This window comes from Erythrolamprus reginae, chromosome 2 (genome assembly GCF_031021105.1).
Source record: "Erythrolamprus reginae isolate rEryReg1 chromosome 2, rEryReg1.hap1, whole genome shotgun sequence".
Taxonomy (NCBI): domain Eukaryota; kingdom Metazoa; phylum Chordata; class Lepidosauria; order Squamata; family Dipsadidae; genus Erythrolamprus; species Erythrolamprus reginae.
The window spans coordinates 345264438-345282953 of NC_091951.1; the positions used below are offsets into that span (position 1 = coordinate 345264438).

Below are 18516 nucleotides of genomic sequence, written 5' to 3' on the forward strand. Positions count from 1 at the left end.
CCTGTAAAGCACTATGAAGCAGTATATAAGTCTTAAGTGCTGTTGCTATCTGAATTTTGATCACGTGACACTAGGGATCTGCAGAGGTTATTAAGTGTGAAAAATGGTCACAAGTCATTTTTATCAGTACGGTTGTGTCTTTGAACAGTCACTAAATAGACTCTTGTAAGTTAAGGATTCCCTGTATTCTAGTGAACTCGTGGACAATAGGTTAGAATAGAATAGAATAGAATTTTATTGGCCAAGTGTGATTGGACACACAAGGAATTTGTCTTGGTGCATATGCTCTCAACGTACATAAAAGAAAAAGATACATTTGCCAAGAATCATGTGGTACGACACTTAATGATTGTCATAGAGGTCAAATAAGCAACGAAGAAGCAATATTAATAAAAATCTTAGGATATAAGCAACAAGTTACAGTCATACAATCAACATGGGAGGAAATGGGTGAAAGGAATGATGAGAAAAACTAGTAGAATAGAAGTGCAGATTTAGTAGAAAGTCTGACAGTGTTGAGGGAATTTTTTGTTTAGTAGAGTGATGGCATTCGGAAAAAAACTGTCCTTGTGTCTAGTTGTCTTGGTTGTGTTGTGTGGTGCACTGCTTCTCTTTCTGATAACTTCTGGATGCTTTATTTTAACGTTTGCCTCCTTCTCCCCCCCAACCAGCGTCCTTGTGTATCAGCCGGCAGCCGTACGAGTCCCAGGAGTCAGCACGGTGGATTCTACGGCCATCGCCCCATCATTAACAGACTACTCTGTGCCCTTCCACCATCCACCGATATCAAGCATTTCATCTGAGTTGCCTGGTAAGTGCATTTTTAGGTGTTTTTTAAAAAAAAACACGGATTGAGACAATGGCTGGAATGACTAACAGTTGGAAGGGAGGTCTTCTAGTCCAACCAACCCATCTCTCCTAAGCACAACAACCTATAAATGTAAGATTTATAAAAAGATATTGACAAAATTGAACGGGTCCAAAGACGGGCTACAAGAATGGTGGAAGGTCTTAAGCATAAAACGTATGAGGAAAGACTTCATGAACTCAATCTGTATAGTCTGGAGGACAGAAGGAAAAGGGGGGACATGATTGAAACATTTAAATATATTAAAGGGTTAAATAAGGTCCAGGAGGGAAGTGTTTTTAATAGGAAAGTGAACACAAGAACAAGGGGACAAATCTGAAGTTAGTTGGGGGAAAGATCAAAAGCAACATGAGAAAATATTATTTTACTGAAAGAGTAGTAGATCCTTGGAACAAACTTCCAGCAGACGAGGTAGATAAATCCACAGTAACAGAATTTAAACATGCCTGGGATAAACATATATCCATCCTAAGATAAAATACAGAAAATAGTATAAGGGCAGACTAGATGGACCATGAGGTCTTTTTCTGCCGTCAGACTTCTATGTTTCTATGTTTCTAAGATGTCAACCAAGGCCTCTTTCTTCTCACCCTTTGTTGAATGTATGAGGATCGCCCAGAAAGTAACACAACACATTTTTTTTCTTCAACAATTATTTATTGAACACAATGAAACTTACACACAAGAAAGAACAATGTTTCTTCTACACTCCCTATTTTTCCACGTAATCTCCGTCCCGTTCTATGGCCTTGCTACAGCGAGACACAAGGGCATGTATGCCCTCTCGGTACCACTCCTTGTTCTGGTCAGGAAGCCATTTCTGCACTGTGTGAATCACCTCTAATGGCCTCACCCTCTGTGTCCAGCGACTAACCGTACTTCTGTTGACTGCAGATTCTCCATAAACTGTGCACAAACTTTTGTGAATGTTCCCAACAGTTTCTGAGAAATTCAATGACGGCATGCTTCTTGTAATATACATCACTTACAGATTTTATTTATTTATTTATTATTAATCAGATTTGTATGCCGCCCCTCTCTGTAGACTCGGGGCAGCTAACAACAACAATAATACAATGTAAACAAATCTAATATTTAAGTTAATTTAAAAAACCCCAATTTAAGAAACCAATCATACATACTGACATACCATGCATACATTTTATAAGCCTAGGGGGAAGGGAAAGTCTCAATTCCCCCATGCCTGACGGCAGAGGTGGGTTTTAAGGAGCTTACGAAAGGCAAGGAGGGTGGGGGCAATTCTGATCTCTGGGGGGAGCTGGTTCCAAAGGGTCGGGGCCGCCACAGAGAAGGCTCTTCCCCTGGGTCCCGCCAAACGACATTTAGTTTACGGGACCCGGAGAAGGCCAACTCTGTGAGAGCTAAGTGGTTCCTGGGATTTGTGCGGCAGAAGGCCATTTTGAAACTCTGCTGCAGCTACGTTATCTGTCTGAGGAAACGCAAAATTTACACACGCATTCCTGACAATTCAAATGATAAATATCTAAAGTTTCACATTTGTACCATTACTGTAGTGTGAGAAAAAAAATGTGATGCATTGCCTTATTGGAGACCCTCATATATTAATAGCAATAGCATTTAAATTTACATACCACTTCATAGTGCTTTGACAGCCCTCTCTAAGCAGTTTACAGAATCAGCATATTACCCCACAACAATCCGGGTCCTCGTTTTACCCACCTCGGAAGGATGGAAGGCTGAGTCAACCTTGAGCCGGTGGTGAGATTTGAACTGCTGAGCTACAGCTAGCAGTTAGCTGAAGTATCCTGCAGTGCTGCATTCTAACTATAGAGCCGGGGTGGCGCAGCAGGTAGAGTGCTGTACTGCAGGCCACTAAAGCTGACTGCTAAATCTGCAGGTCAGTGGTTCAAATCTCATCACCAGCTCAAGGTTGACTCAGCCTTCCATCCTTCCGAGGTGGGTAAAATGAGGACCCGGATTGTGGGGGCAATATTATGCTGGCTCTGTTAAAAAGTGCTATTGCTAACATGTTGTAAGCCGCCCTGAGTCTAAGGAGAAGGGCGGCCTAAAAATCGAGTAATTGAATGAATGAATGAATGAATGAATGAATGAATGAATGAATGAATGAATGAATGAATGAATAAATAAATAAATAAATAACCATCACCCCCACCCCTGGCTCTGACATGATTAAATAGATTTTCTGCCAGATTTGGTGAGAATCTGTCCAGTTCATTTCCTTGCTGACTTCCATGATCCGGAATACAAACACAGATCTGGCATTTGAGTCTAATGGGGAATTTTCCCCTAGCCTGCTTTGACTCCCTTGTCATGCTCCATAAGGCAGTTCTTCAATTCTCAAGCTCTTTGCTGAGATGTATTGGCCATTGATCATTAAACCTGTGGAAAGTCATTGTTCTACAACCATTTTTAAAAAGTGACGGTTAAAAGTTACAATGGCACTTAAGAATGAGACTTATGGCCGTTTTTCACAACCGTGACCTTTGCAGCATCACCGTGAACATGGGATCAAAATTCAGAGGCTTGAAAACTGGTTCGTATTTATGATGGTTGCAGAATCGTGGGGGAATCCGGCTTCCCCATGTCAGTGGGAAGCTCTTTGTGGCCCACCGGCAGCCTGTACAGCCTGAGTCGGATAGCGGGGAGGATGGGGAGGACTCTTGTGTCAGAGGCAAAGGTTCGGTCAGAGCCTTCGGAACCTCCAGCACTTCATAGCAGCGTTGAGGAAGAAGAACCTTTCTCCTCTTCTTGATGCAAGAGCTCGCAGAGCTGCCAAAAGACACGAATGGTTACTCTAGAGCAGTGATTTTCAACCTTTTTTGAGCCGCGGCACACTTTTTACATTTACAAAATCCTGGGGCACACCACCAACCAAAATGACACAAATCTAATAAATAAATAAATAAATACATACATACATACATACATACATACATACATACATACATACATACATAACCCCCTCATATATATAATCCCATGTAACATCCCCTTATAAATACAGTCAATCATCAATCATCCCTCCTGAAATTTATACCGCTGTCTCATTTATGGGTACTTCTCCTGTCTTTCCCCCTTTTCTCTCTCATGTTTCTCATTTCTCTCTCTTCCTCCCTTTTTCCCCTCATTCCTTCTCCCTTTCACTTCTCCTCTTTTTCCATCCCTGTCTCTCTCCCCCCCTTATGTGTGTGTATGTATACACACTCCAACCATTTCCAAAACCAGGTGAGGGCTGGGGTTTAATTCTCTTTTATTCTTTTCAAAAACAGCTGAGGGCTGGGGTTTTTTTCTTATTATTTGGGTGCTTTTTACCATATGCTTCAAGAATCACCCCTCTCTCTCTCTTTTGTTTCTCTCTCCTCTCATTCTCTGCCTCAATCATTTTCTCATTTCTCCTCCCCTTTTTGTTCTCATTTCTCTCTCTCTCTCCTTTCCTCTTCCTGTCTCTCTTGCTATCTTTTTTTCTCTCTCTCTCTTGCTTTCTTTCAGTATCTCTTGCTATCTCTTTTTCTCTCTTGCTTTTCTTCTCTCGTGCTTTTTCTTGTTCTTTCTCTCTCTGTTGCTCTCTCTCATTCTCTTATTTTCTCTCTCTCTCTCTTTTCTTTCTCTCTCTCTTAGTCTCTCCCTCTCTTGTTCTCTCTTATTTTCTTTCTCTCTCTTTCATGCTTTCTCTCTCTTGTTCTTTCTCACTCTCTCTCTCTCTCTGTTGCTCTCTCTCGTTCTCTCTCTTCCTTTCTTCTCTGTGGAGGCCAGCGAAGGTTTCCCTTAGTTTGAATGTTCCGAGCAAGCAGCCCCTTTACTGACAGCCCGGGACAGGACTGTGAGAGGGGTGGGCGTTCCCACAGCGCTTGGAGCGGCTAGCGGCCGGATCGCCAGCGCCGCTGCAGCCACCGCTGTGGAAGAAGCCGCACCCCAAAAAAGCTCCAGAGAAGGAAGGATCGGGCTGGCGGGGACAGCCACAAGTGGAAGCCTCAGCCCTGGAGCCCCCTCGCGCCCATGGCTTCTCGTCGATGCCTCTGCCTGCCCGATCCGCTGGAGTGCTAATAGCAGCGGCGGGCAGGAGCCCCCCCCGCTATTCCCGCCGCCGCCACCGCTATTAGCACTCCCGCGGATCGGGCAGGCAGAGGCATCGATGAGAAGCCATGGGTGCGAGGGGGCTCCAGGGCTGAGGCTTCCACTTGCAGGGCCCCCCCCCCCCGCTATTCCCGCCGCCGCCGCTATTAGCACTCCCGATGCCATTGCCACCGTGGGGAGGCAGGGGCAGCCGCGGCTCCCTTTACTCCTACTGCCGCACCTCCCTGCCCCTGCCTCCCCACGGTGCCTCCGGCCAAACGCGCCTCTGGCTTCTCCGCCCTGCCCCATTGCCCGCCCACTCTCCTCCGCCGCCGCCTCCTGCCTTGGGGCGAGGAGTCCGGGACTGTGTGGCTTTGCGCCATGAAGAGAAAACGGCAGCAGGGAAAAGTCGGCCGTTTTCTCTTCATGGCGCAAAGCCACACAGTCCCGGACTCCCGGCCAAACGCGCCCCTGGCTTCTCCCCCCTGCCCCATTGCCCGCCCGATCCGCCCACTCTCCTCCGCCGCCTCTCGCCGCGGCACACCTGACGGTGTGTCGCGGCACACCGGTTGGGAAACGCTGCTCTAGAGGAGGTCTCCTCGGGAGTAAGATTGGGGGCTAATTGGCCACTTCCCTAATCAACTAAGGACCTCAGAGGCAGCTAACAAGCTGCAGAGAACAACGTTTGAGAAACCCGTCTGATCATAGTGTGCTCGGTATCTGAAAGACATCTGCTTTGTTTTCTCTGCTGCCTTTTTTGGTTATCGAGAACTACCTCTAGGCATTGTGCCAACTCTCTGAAACTACATAGCCTAATTGCTCTTCTGTGCTTTAAAATTCTTTGAACTGATACCTGCTATTAATGAAGATTAATTAGTAACTGGCTGCTTGCCAAGAAAAGACCGCTGGTAGATTGGCGTGTGCATATTCACTGCTAAGACATTTATTAGTAGTGGTGTTTGAACTAAATAAGTGTGTACAAACTGGGTGTTGCGTTGTTGGCGGGAACATAACAGAAGCCAGATTCACTTAACAACTGTGTGACTAACAACTGCAGCAATTCACATAAGAACTGTGGCTTGCATTGGCTGCCGATCAGTTTCCGGTCACAATTCAAAGTGTTGGTCATGACCTTTAAAGCCCTACATGGCATTGGACCAGATTACCTCCGGAACCGCCTGCTACCGCACAAATCCCAGCGACCGATAAGGTCCCACAGAGTTGGCCTTCTCTGGGTCCCATCGACTAAACAATGTCGTTTGGCGGGCCCCAGGGGAAGAGCCTTCTCTGTGGCGGCCCCGGCCCTCTGGAACCAACTCCCTCCGGAGATTAGAACTGCCCCCACCCTCTCTGTCTTTCATAAACTACTCAAGACTCATTTTTACCGCCAGGCATGGGGGAGTTGAGATAGCTCTTCCCCCTAGGCCATTATAAGTTATGCATGGTATGTTTGTGTGTATGTTTGGTTTTATAATAGGGGTTTTTAGGTTGTTTTTTATTATTGGATTGTACATATTGTGTTTATTATTGTTGTTAGCCGCCCCGAGTCTGCGGAGAGGGGCGGCATACAAATCCAATAAATTATTATTATTATTACTATTACTATTATTATTATTATCATCATCATCATCATTATTATTATTATTATTATTATTATTAAAGATTGCAAAATGAGGCAAAGCTCACTTGACAGCTTGTCATGCTTAGCGATGGAAATTATGGGATCAGTCGTGCTCGTAAATCGAGGATGACCTGTCACTTAGCCAAGCCCAGGCCGCTCGATGGGCATCATGATTCAGTGAGGCTTTCTTCTTGCCCAGGAAAGGTAGTTCTCAACCTGCAACTACAAATTTTGTTGTTCAGTTTTGTCCCGCTTTACGACCGGTCTTGCCCTAACTGTTAAGTGAATGGCAGTGAAGCGGTTAGTAACTCCACTTGTTAAATGAACCTGGCTTCCTCATTGACTTTGTCAGAAATATATATCAGTTTTCAAGTGTCCTGAATGTTAATCACATTATCTTGGGGATGCTACAGAAGTATAACTCTGAACAATAGCCAGGAATCACATTATTCAGTGCTGTTATAGCTTTGAACAGTCACTAAACAAACTAGGTTGAGGACCACCTGTATTTCATCTACTGTTGTCCATGCTCACAGTATGTAATCTAATGCAGGGGTCTCCAACCTTGGTAACTTGAAGCCTGGTAGACTTCAACTCCCAGAATTCCCCAGCCAACAAGCTGATGTTGAAGTCCACCAGGCTTAAAAGGGCCCTGGTCTCATGTATCCTTTCATACAATTTTTTATTTACTGACAGCGACGTCTTTCTCTCCCTAGGCTTGGATTTTCTCTCTTTAATCCCAGTCGATCCACAGGTAAGGCTCTTAACCGCTTCTCATCAGTTTTTTAACATTCACAGGAACCCAAATTAAGCTGAAATAGTTTTGAAAATGAAAAATGGAAGGCCTCTAAGAAGACTTAAAATCTGCATGTTGTAGTTGTGCAATTAAACTACACAGCTCCTGCGATTTCACTATAATCCAAACATGTTCATTTAAACTTAGAATATCTCAAGACACAGATGTGTTCATTTAAACATAGAATATCTCAAGACAAGGACACAGGAGTAAGAGATTGGGGCAGCCGTTTAAATTTATTCGATTTCTTTATCTGCTCATCTCCACAAGCCTCTCTGGGTAGCGTCCATCATAAAACGGGAGAATGAAATCAAACTAATACATCATATATTTATGTGGCCACTAAGGAGATTCCCACTTTTTCTGGAGCTTTTTGATATCATCAGTCATGGTATCTTTCTGGATAGAGCATGGGAGGGACTGAGGATAGGATAGAATAGAATAGAATAGAAGTCTTTATTGGCTAAATGTGATTGGACACACAAGGAATTTGTCTTGTGGACTTCAAGCTGGCTGGGGAATTCTGGGAGTTGAGGTTCACAGGTCTTAAAGTGACCAATGTAGGAAAAGCCACTAGGAGAGAATGTCCATTGCCACAGGGTAGTGGGATCGCCACAACAATGATCCCCAGCTGTACAGATGAGCATTAGAATTCTTTATTGGCCAAGTGGGATTAGACACACAAAGAATTTGTCTCTGGTGCATAAGTGTTCTTTAGAATTTATTATATATATAAGTATATATATATGTGTGTGTATGTGTGTCGCATGTTTCTCCTGTTAGCGTGGCAACAAGGTAGATGTGGAGTTTTAGGACGGCTACTCTTGGACTCAATCAGGATGTCTTTTGTCAATCCAGGCCTGTGTCCCAAAGGTGTTTTTTCAAAAGGCATTTGGAGTTTCTTGGGGTTGTCCCACCCGTCGCCCCTTGAAAAGGTTTCGTTTCTCCTCCAAGAAGCTTCTTCAGTTATTGACGGAGAAGTGAAGAGTTTTCAAAGAAAAAAGAAAACCTTTTGGAAAAGTACTCTTGGATAATTGGGTTTTGTTTGACCTTGGGAGGCTGGCGTAGGTGTGGCAGGGTGGGCGTGGCTAGATCAACTTCATGCACGTCAGCGCTGGGGGTGGCCCAAGTGCTATGCACGCGAAAATAGGCTCCCAAGCTCTGTTTTTGGCAGCGATGGCCTCCTGCAGCCCTCTGCCGGTCAAAACTGCCAGTCAGAAGGGCTGTGCATGGCCCTCCCGAGCTGTTTTTGCTCGCGGAGAAACCATGGGCCCGTCCTTTGCTGTTTCCAGATGTAAGCACCCTGTGGGCCTTGAGCCTAATAACCCTTCCATAGACAGTCCAGAGCAGTATTTTGTTAACCTTGGCGACTATAAAATGGGTGGACTTCCAAACTCTCAGAATTCCCCAGAGTTTGGAAGTTCAGACATCGTGTAGTTGAGAAACACTCCCTAGGCCAGTGATGGCAAACCTTTTTTGGTTTGGGTGGCAAAAGGTGCGTGTTTGTGTGTGTGTGTGTGTGCTAGCATGCGTGCATGTGCCACACCCCTCCCTTGCCCCCATGCATATATGCACAGGCCTTTCTGAAACCTGTTTGGTGAAAAAAATGCCCCAAACGGGCAAACCAGAAGTTTGGGAAAACACATTTCCGGGTTGTCATTGTGCTGTTTTTTGCACTCTGGAAGGTTCAGAGAAGCTTCCTGAAGCTCCAGAGTGCAAAAAACAGCACAACAGGCAAACCGGAAGTTTGGAATACCCGCTTCCTTTTTGCCCGTTGTGCTGTGTTTTACACTCCAGGGCTTCAAGGAGCTTTCTCTGAACTCTCCGGAGTGCGTTTTTCCAAACTTCCGGTTTGTCCGTTGGCCAATTTTTTCCTCTCCGGGGCTTCAGGGAAACTTTCCTGAAGCATCCGGAGGGCGAAACGGCCTTTACCAAGGCTGAAAATCAGCTGGCCAGCGCACACATGCGCGCTGGAGCTGAAACATGGCAAAGTCTTGCATACCTTCCGATATGGCTCCATGTGGCACCTGTGCCATAGGTTTGCCATCATGGCCCTAGGCAGAAGCTTGGTGCAGTTCCTCTCATACTCCCCGCCCCCCCCCCTCCGTGGTTCGGGTGCGCATGCTGTTCTCCCCGCTTGCATCTAGTCTCTCTTCCTTACCTTCCCCATTGTTTGTTTCAAGCAGTACTGTGCTCCTATGTTTTTGGATAGTCTCGCCTCGACCTTGCCAGCAAGCACCACCTCTGGCAACCTCCTCACCTCAGCCAGCCCTCTCGACAGCAGCAGCAACAACAGCAGCTCACGCGTTAGCTCTTCGGGCCGGACCGAGACAGCGGTGCTCACCAGCACCAGCGGGAGCAACATTCCGGATATCATCTCCCTGGACTAAAAAAAAAAGCTGACGAAAAGCTGGACTGCCTTCTTCGCAGCTTGGAACTTTTATTTTAAAGTATTTATTGGGAGAAGACAAACACACAGAAAGCTTTGGATTCCACAACTGTTTACGTTCAGGTTAACGGTGGAAGAAAACTCACTGGAACAAATTTTTTTTCTTTTTATCCTTTCTTTCTTTCTCTCTCTCTCTCTTTCTCTCTTTCTCTCTTCTCGCTCCCTGTTTTGGGAGACATTTTCCAACAAGCCAGCCTTTCAAATTTATGAACTGACCCAGTTTTTACTCTGTGGATTCGAAGCATGAATCCCATGTGCTAATTATACCCTTGGCTTAGATCTAGCAATAATGGAAGGGGGGAAAAGCAGTGTTTTATAAATGCATTTAATTGCTTGCGTGACAAGAACCTGCCTTATCCCAGATCTTAAGGACAAGAGGAATGAGTTTAAATTTTGAGAAAGTCTTGACCTTTTGCTGGGACCTGGAAGGAAATCCTTAACAGAGAGGACGCAAGTTTGCAAACAGCTGTATGAATTGTTTCCCTCTTCCCTTCCTCTCCCGTGAGATGACAAACCCTCTCGTAAATCTGAATTGGTGTTTCTGTTTAGGAGTCCCTGCTCTCCTAAAACTGCTCGGTTACATGTGCAAAAAACGCCCCCCTATCACCACGAGAACTGGGGGGAAAGAACGCTATGCAAAGTCTGTTTCATGCATCTAATCTGTGTTTGTACAAATGTGAACACGGTGTTCGGCGGTTAATTTTTAGGATGGGTCGTCGGTTCTTGTTGAGAGGAAGGAAAGGGGAGAGGCAGAGGCTGCTGCTTCAGATCTTGCAAAATAGCCGGTTCTTTCGGGCCTCCGAATGGCTCCCTGGGCTCCTTTTTTAAAAATCTGCACAAGGATCATGAAATTGAAGCGCTCACAGTTCACATCACTCCAGACATGGCCACTAGGAAGATTGACCCTCAGTTGTCTTCAGAGTCATTTGTGGCTAAATTAACGAGAAAAGATCGTCACTAAAACCATCGGTTTCGGGGAGGGTGGTAGAGAAACCTCAGAGAAAGAAGCAAATGAATGCTCTAAGCTAGGAGTCCCCAACTTGTGGGACACTGCCCACTACTGTCCACAGATTAATTGCCACTGTGTGAGTGGCCGGCCTGGGTGCCCATCTCTGCAGGCACACAGCCCCACTCGTGGGAGCGTCACCCTAGATCAGTGATGGAGAACCCTTTTTGGTTCTTGTATCAAAAAGGGGGGTCATGGGGGGGGTCATGTGAATGCCCACACCATGATTTCATGCGCACATGACCCCCCCCCTTCCGGCACGCGATGGCACACTCGTTTTTCGTTCTCCCCAAGCTCCATAGCCTTTCTGTGAGCCTGGGGAGGACGAAAACAGCCTTTCCCATCTCATCCCCCGGAGGCAGAAAATGGTTGAGCTGGAGGGCTTGGGTTCTTTTGCTTTTCCCAAGCTCCAGATCCTTTCTAGGAGCCTGGGGAGGGCAAAAAATGGCCTTCCCCACCTTCTCTGGAGGTTGAAAACAGGCCGCTTCCCAACTCCCCAGTGAGCCAAGAAGAGCCGAAAATCAGCTGGCCGGCGCATGAATGCATGCAGGGCCTGAGATCACATGCCCGATATGGTTCCATGTGCCACTTGTGGCACGCATGCCATAGGTTGGCCATCACGGCCCTAAATGCGCGTACCACTCATGCGGCAGGAATGTCGCGTGCGCCCATGTGCTTGCCCCTCCCACAAAATGACCCCTCCCCTGCTCCGGCCTGCGAACCCAGCAAGGTTAGGGGACTCTGCTTTAAGCATCAGGAGTAGGTGCCCTTTGTTTGGAGTAGGGGACAAACTAAGTTGCTGAACCTCCCCCGGAAAGTCCTCGGAGTATAATTTCCAAGTATTTCATAAGGAAGCAACTTCACTGACCATGTTATCGCCATTCCCCTCCGCCCGCCATTATACAGGATCTGCAATACTGGGAATTTTCCAGTAGGTGTCCCCATGTAAAATGCTTTCCCACGGTCAGATTTGGTACCCGAGACCCCCCAGGTACAAGCTTTGTTTTATCGGGTGCGGTGTTAAAGAAGGTCTCTATGTTTCTTCTATGTCTCTCCGAAGTAGAAGCAGCCACTATGGAGTGTTCAAACCTTGGCCATTTTTAAAACCTGTGGACTTGCAAGTCCCAGCATTCCCTGACCAGCCATTCTGGGACTTGAAAGTTTACAGGTTTTAAAAACAGCCAACCACTGTCCTAAAACAATAAAAATCCATGAGAATGTAAATGGCAGTTTTTAGTTGATGTTCTAGAAGTCACCTGAGCATATAGAGTGAAGTCACTTTGGCCATTCATGCCTTAGGGGGGGGATCTCCAAACCTTTAAATAAAACCTCCCAAATCTTAATAGTTGGCCGGAGCATTTTATCCAGAGTAGATTAGGAAACCTCTGGAGACTTCTTATTTTCCTCCCAATTGTTTGCCTAAAGATCTTGGAAGTTATGACGATAAAATCCTTCCCGTCATTATGCGCATGCAGCTCTTTCCTGCTCTCCCTTTTAACTTTGTTGCAAAAAGTTTGTTTTCTTTGATATCCAACAGCGTTCCTAAACTGCAAAGTCGTTGCCGGGTCCATCTTTTGCTCTCCTAACCAAGTCTTAATATTTATAGTTCTATCCCAGACAACATCGTTACGGCCACCCAAATCAATTACTCGCTTGCATTTCATCGATCTTCACAAGTCTGCTGATTAATTTTTTTGGAATGAATAAAAAGTAATCTGATTCTTCTACCTTTGAGCTTCGGTTCAAGAAAAATAATGCGGTTTTACCTTTGAGATTTTGTTGTCAATGCTGTCCGGAGGGGCTTTCCCCCCCCCCCCCTCCTCGTAGTTTTCCTCTTGCTCGGCTGCGTAATTCTAAAGGTCCTGGAGAGATTCACTAAAACTCAGGGGATGCCTCTTGAAAAATTCCTCTTTGTTTCAGAGCTGAATTTCAAGCTTCTGACTCAGTCAAAAAAGAATTAAAGCCATATTCTTTTTATTAAGCGATGCAATTAAGCACATGGAACTTCTTTTTTTTTAAATGCCACGCTGAATTGTTTCTGCAAACTTCTCCAACCTTTAGAAGCAGCATTTTGTGTGTGAAGCGAGAGACGCTGTGTCAGCATAAAAGCCACTGAATCTACATAAACTGAACTTGACATGTAAATAGCCTGTCTCAAGAAACCCTTGCTGTAAAATAAAAAAAGAACCCATCGGGCGGAACCGGTTTTGTTTCCAGAGAAAATAAAAAGCCAACTAGATCGTTCTATTCAACAACACACTTTTTATTTCTCGTTATGTGAACATGACATAATTGCTAGAGGCTGGTTTTGTGTCTTCATTTTGGGTTGTCTAGTTTCTCGTGTCTTTTGGGTGAAGTAATCCCGATTCCTTTGTGGAGTCAGTTTGGGTGTTGTCATAAGAGATGCTCCTTTGCCTGCCTGAGGAAGCCCTTACAATTTGTCCAGGAAGTTGTCTAGGGGTGGGATGCCTTCCTTCAAGCCTTTGCGTTTACGTGTTTCGGCCACAACTTGGAAAGGGCGTGAATTGCTATCGTAAGGGTCTCCTGGTAAGATCTGCCAGTGATCGAAGACGCACTGCGGGAAAGCCTGGCCCCCGGTGTTGGATCTCAGGTCAGCAGTGAAACCTGGCGGGGAGGGTACATATACTATTAAATATATTTTCTTGTTTGCACACAACAATATAGTATATTCTCTTATTCTACAGCAAGCACCTTTACATCTTAGTACACAGCTTTAGCACACAGCATATACAGTAATACCTCGTCTTACGAACTTAATTGGTTCCGGGAGGAGGTTCGTAAGGCGAAAGGTTCGTAAGACGAAACAATGTAAAATAAATTAATGCGTGCAAGCAAAAAAAAAAAAAAATCGCAAAAACGGCGCTCCACTGGGCGCCGCTGCCCGGCTGTCACCTTTTGAAACAGCTGGGCGCTTCTCAGCGTTCTCCCGAACGCTGAACCCGGAAGTTCGGCAAAAGTTCGGGTTCAGTGTTCGGGAGGCCGCCAAGAAGCCCCACCGCCTGGCTGTCACCTTGCCAGAAGAGCCATGGAGCTGTCGGCCGGTCAGGAGGCTCAAACAGAGGTGGGGAATCCCAATAGGGAATTCCATGGGCGGAGCTTTGACGTCACGGAGACGTCCTTCCTGGAGTCCACATTTCGGCCGGGCAGGAAGTACGTCTTCGTGACGTCAAACCTCTGACATTTTGTTTCCGACAAAAGGTCCATTGTGGGTAACTGACTCACTTAATGACCATTGGAAAAAAAAGATACAACCAGTCAAGGTCCTGTGCTTAACAACAGGCACAACTTGCGACTATATTTCTGGATTTAATTATACCAATAGTCCCAAAGGTGGGTTTTTTTTCAAGAAGCAACTGGACCTTCCGGTTTGTCTTTGAAGATGTTTCGCTTCTCATCCAAGAAGCTTCTTCAGCTGTTGATGGTGGGGACAATGGAAGGATTTATATTCCTTGTAGACAGCTGGTCCATTTGTATCCTTTTTGAGGGTGGTTGAGGGCACCCAGAAGTTTAGCCATGTCCTCAGAGTCACCTGAATGGTGCAAATGGGTATGGAGTCATCTTGGCTGTATGATGAGAAGCAAAGCGTCTTCAAAACGAAAAAACCCAGAAAGTCCAGTTGCCTCCTGAAAAAGCATAACCATGTTTGGGAAAACCATGATGTGATGACTGAAAATCTCCATAGACATTTAATTATAGCCCTTAGCCTTATATGTCGCTCCACAATGCTTTATTCAATTCAATTTCAATTTATTAGATTTGTATGCCGCCCCTCTCCGAAGACTCGGGGCGGCTCACAACAATAATAAAAACAGTATAATAATGGAACAAATCTAATAATAAAATTATATTAAAAACCCCCAACAATTTAAAAACCATACAACACATACATACCAAACATAAAATATAAGAAAGCCTGGGGGAGATGTCTTAATTCCCCCATGCCTGGCGATATAGGTGGGTCTTGATTAACTTGCGAAAGACAAGGAGGGTGGGGGCCGTTCTAATCTCCGGGCGGAGTTGATTCCAGAGGGCTGGGGCCGCCACAGAGAAGGCTCTTCCCCTGGGGCCCGCCAAACGACATTGTTTAGTTGACAGGACCCGGAGAAGGCCAACTCTGTGGGACCTTATCGGCCGCTGGGATTCGTGCGGTAGAAGGCGGTTCCGGAGGTATTCTGGTCCAATGCCATGAAGGGCTTTAAAGGTCATTACCAACACTTTGAATTGTGACCGGAAACCAATCGGCAGCCAGTGCAGGCCACGGAGTGTTGTAGAAACGTGGGCGAATCTAGGAAGCCCCACAATAGCTCTTGTGGCTGCGTTCTGCACGATCTGAAGTTTCCGAACACTTTTCAAAGGTATCCCCATGTAGAGAGCGTTGCAGTAATCGAACCTCGAGGTGTTAAGGGCATGAGCGACTGTGAGCAATGACTCCCTGTCCAAATAGGGCCACAACTGATGCACCAGGCGAACCTGGGCAAACACCCTCCTCACCACAGCCGAAAGATGATGTTCCAATGTTAGCTGTGGATCGAGGAGGACGCCCAAGTTGCAAACCCTCTCTGAGGGGGTCAATAATTCCCCCCCCCCCCAGGGTAATGGACGGGCAGATGGAATTGTCCTTGGGAGGCAAGACCCACAGCCACTCCGTCTTGTCTGGATTGAGTTTGAGCTATAGCAGTCTTTAAGTGGTTTATGGTCATAACTTAAGGACTATCTTTAAGAATTGGCTGCACTGATTTGAGAGAGATTCTGGGCTCACAGAAACAAGCTGGCTAATCTGTTTAAGATTGATCTCTTACCAAAAGACTCGTTCACTGGAAGATAAGCTTTGACCACAAACATTGGGGTCCCGGCTACCTGAGACTCCTCAAAAACATGGCCACGTTTCCGGTTCAGCACACCGTAGATGCCCCCAACCACCTGTTCCGGGCACTAGGGAGAAAAAAAAACATTTTAAAAAGTTTTATTTTTTCTTGCTTGCTGCCTGGAACGATCAGTTCATAGCATCTGACAGTAGACGAGATTATAATTCACGCAACAAGTGGATCTCGGACTATATGTTCTTGCAGTTCATAAAACATGTTTTTGCATCGCACGGGTATTGCCATATTATTTATTTTTATTTATTTATTTATTATTTAGATTTGTATGCCGCCCCTCTATGCAGACTCGGGGCGGCTCACAACAAGTGAAAAAACAATCTACAACAAATCTAAATTACTGTTTAAAAATATTTAAAAGACCCCATATTCTAAACACACATACATACAAACATACCATTCATAAATTGTATCTGCCCGGGGGAGATGTTTCAGTTCCCCCATGCCTGACGACAGAGGTGGGTCTTAAGGAGTTTACGAAAGGCAAGGAGAGTAGGGGCAGTTCTAATCTCCGGGGGGAGTTGATTCCAGAGGGCTGGGGCTGCCACAGAGAAGGCTCTTCCCCTGGGGCCCGCCAACCGACATTGTTTAGTTGACGGGACCCGGAGAAGGCCCACTCTGTGGGACCTAATCGGTCGCTGGGATTCGTGCGGCAGCAGGCGGTCTCGGAGATATTCTGGTCCAGTGCCATGAAGGGCTTTAAAGGTCATAACCAACACTTTGAATTGTGACCGGAAGTTGATCGGCAACCAATGCAGACTGCAGAGTGTTGGTGAAACATGGGCATACCTAGGTAGGCCCATGACTGCTCTCGCAGCTGCATTCTGCACGATCTGAAGTTTCCGAACACTTTTCAAAGGTAGCCCAATGTAGAGAGCATTACAGTAGTCGAACCTCGAGGTGATGAGGGCATGAGTGACTGTGAGTAATGAGTCCCGGTCCAGATAGGGCCGCAACTGGTGCACCAGGCGAACCTGGGCAAACGCCCCCCTCGCCACAGCTGAAAGATGGTTCTCTAATGTGAGCTGTGGATCGAGGAGGACGCCCAAGTTGCGGACCCTCTCCAAGGGGGTCAATAATCCCCCCCCCCCAGGGTAATGGAAGGACAGATGGAATTGTCCTTGGGAGGCAAAACCCACAGCCACTCTGTCTTATCCGGGTTGAGTTTGAGTCTGTTGACACCCATCCAGGCCCCAACAGCCTCCAGACACCGGCACATCACTTCCACCGCTTCGTTGACTGGACATGGGGTGGAGATGTAAAGCTGGGTATCATCAGCGTACTGATGATACCTCACCCCATGCCCTTGGATGATCTCACCCAGCGGTTTCATGTAGATATTAAATAGCAAGGGGGAGAGGACCGACCCCTGAGGCACCCCACAAGGGAGACACCTCGGAGTTGACCTCTTGCGCCCCATTAACACCGACTGCGACCGACTGGAGAGGTAGGAGAACCACTGGAGAACAGTGCCTCCCACCCCCAACCCCTCCAGCCGGTGCAGAAGGATACCATGGTCGATGGTATCGAAAGCCGCTGAGAGGTCAAGAAGCACCAGGACAGAGGATAAACCCCTGTCCCGGGCCCGCCAGAGATCATCCATCAACGCGACCAAAGCAGTTTCCGTGCTGTAACCGGGCCTGAAACCCGACTGCTGGGGACCTAGATAATCGGCTTCTTCCAAGGACCGTTGGAGCTGGAGTGCCACCACCTTCTCGACAACCTTCCCCATAAAGGGAAGGTTGGAGACTGGCCGGTAGTTATTAAGTATGGCTGGGTCCAGGGAAGGCTTCTTGAGGAGGGGGCGCACAAGCGCCTCTTTATAGGATGATGGAAAGGATCCCCTCCCCAAGGAAGCGTTGATAATCTCCTGGACCCAGCTCTGTGTCACCTCCCTGCCGGCCGAGACCACTCAGGAGGGACACGGATCCATTAAACAGGTGGCGGAACTCACAGCTCCAATGGCCTTGTCCACTTCATCAGGTGTCACCAGATCAAACTCTTCCCAGACAGGTAGACAAGTACGGGCCCCAGTCACCTCGACTGACTCGTTGTCAGCCGACTCTGTTTTCCAATTCGAGTCGAGGTCCGCCCGAATCTGAGCGATTTTATCAGCGAAAAACGTGTTAAAGTCCTCGGCACTACTCTGCAAGGGCTCCCCAACTCCCCCCTGGTTAAGAAGGGAGCGGGTCACCCTAAACAGAGCGGCCGGGCAGGATTCCGCTGATGCAATCAAGGCGGCATGATACGCGCATCTTGCCGCCTTGAGTGCCACTTTGTAAGTCTTAATAAAAGCTCTTACAAGTGTTCGATCGGATTCAGACTTGCTCTTCCTCCATCGCTTCTCTTGACGTCTCTTCTGGCGTTTCAACTCCCGGAGCTCCTCGTTGAACCATGGAGCTCTACGGGGTCTAGCGCCACAGAGAGGTCGCAAAGGCGCAATCCGATCAAGAGCCTCCGCTGCAGCCTTGTTCCAGGCTTCCGCAAGAGACTCCGCCGAACTGTGGACGAGTGCATCTGGAATAACCCCAAGCGCCGTCTGAAAGCCCTCTGGGTCCATCAGGCGTCTGGGGCGGAACATCTTAGTTGGGTCCGCCTCCCTGCGGGGAAGGATTGGAGCCAGGAAGTCAAACCGTAGTAGAAAATGGTCTGACCCTGACAAAGGCAATATTTCTAAGCCCCTTAGTCTCAGACCATTACTCAATTGCTCAGAGAGGAATACCATGTCGGGCGCGTGCCCTCCCTCGTGAGTCGGACCCTGTATTACTTGAGTCAGGTCCATGGCTGTCATGGTGGCCATGAACTCCTGTGCCAACCCA

The 18516-nt window shown here is 47.0% G+C and overlaps 2 protein-coding genes across 12 annotated transcripts in view; one reads left to right on the top strand and one right to left on the bottom strand.

Moving 5' to 3' along the window:
* Nucleotides 1-18516, top strand: part of PIAS2 (protein inhibitor of activated STAT 2) — an 89813-nt gene that overhangs the window by 41655 nt on the left and 29642 nt on the right. For 4 of the 10 annotated variants that reach the window (XM_070743606.1, XM_070743612.1, XM_070743608.1 and 1 more), the window contains exons 12-14: nt 672-811; nt 7262-7299; nt 9525-13051. In XM_070743606.1, coding sequence (XP_070599707.1) covers nt 672-811; nt 7262-7299; nt 9525-9731 — 385 coding nt within the window. In that variant the 3' untranslated portion in view covers nt 9732-13051. Of the gene's footprint in view, nt 1-671; nt 812-7261; nt 7300-9524; nt 13052-18516 lie in introns of those variants that run through there. The other 6 variants (XM_070743607.1, XM_070743613.1, XM_070743609.1 and 3 more) reach the window with 3 other exon arrangements.
* The window catches only part of LOC139162803 (elongation factor 2-like), a 68801-nt gene continuing 63323 nt past the window's right edge, over nt 13039-18516 (bottom strand). For both annotated transcript variants that reach the window (XM_070743603.1, XM_070743604.1), the window contains 2 exons: nt 15617-15749; nt 13039-13421 (listed from right to left, as the gene is read on the bottom strand). In XM_070743603.1, coding sequence (XP_070599704.1) covers nt 13228-13421; nt 15617-15749 — 327 coding nt within the window. In that variant the 3' untranslated portion in view covers nt 13039-13227. The remainder of the gene's footprint in view (nt 13422-15616; nt 15750-18516) is intronic.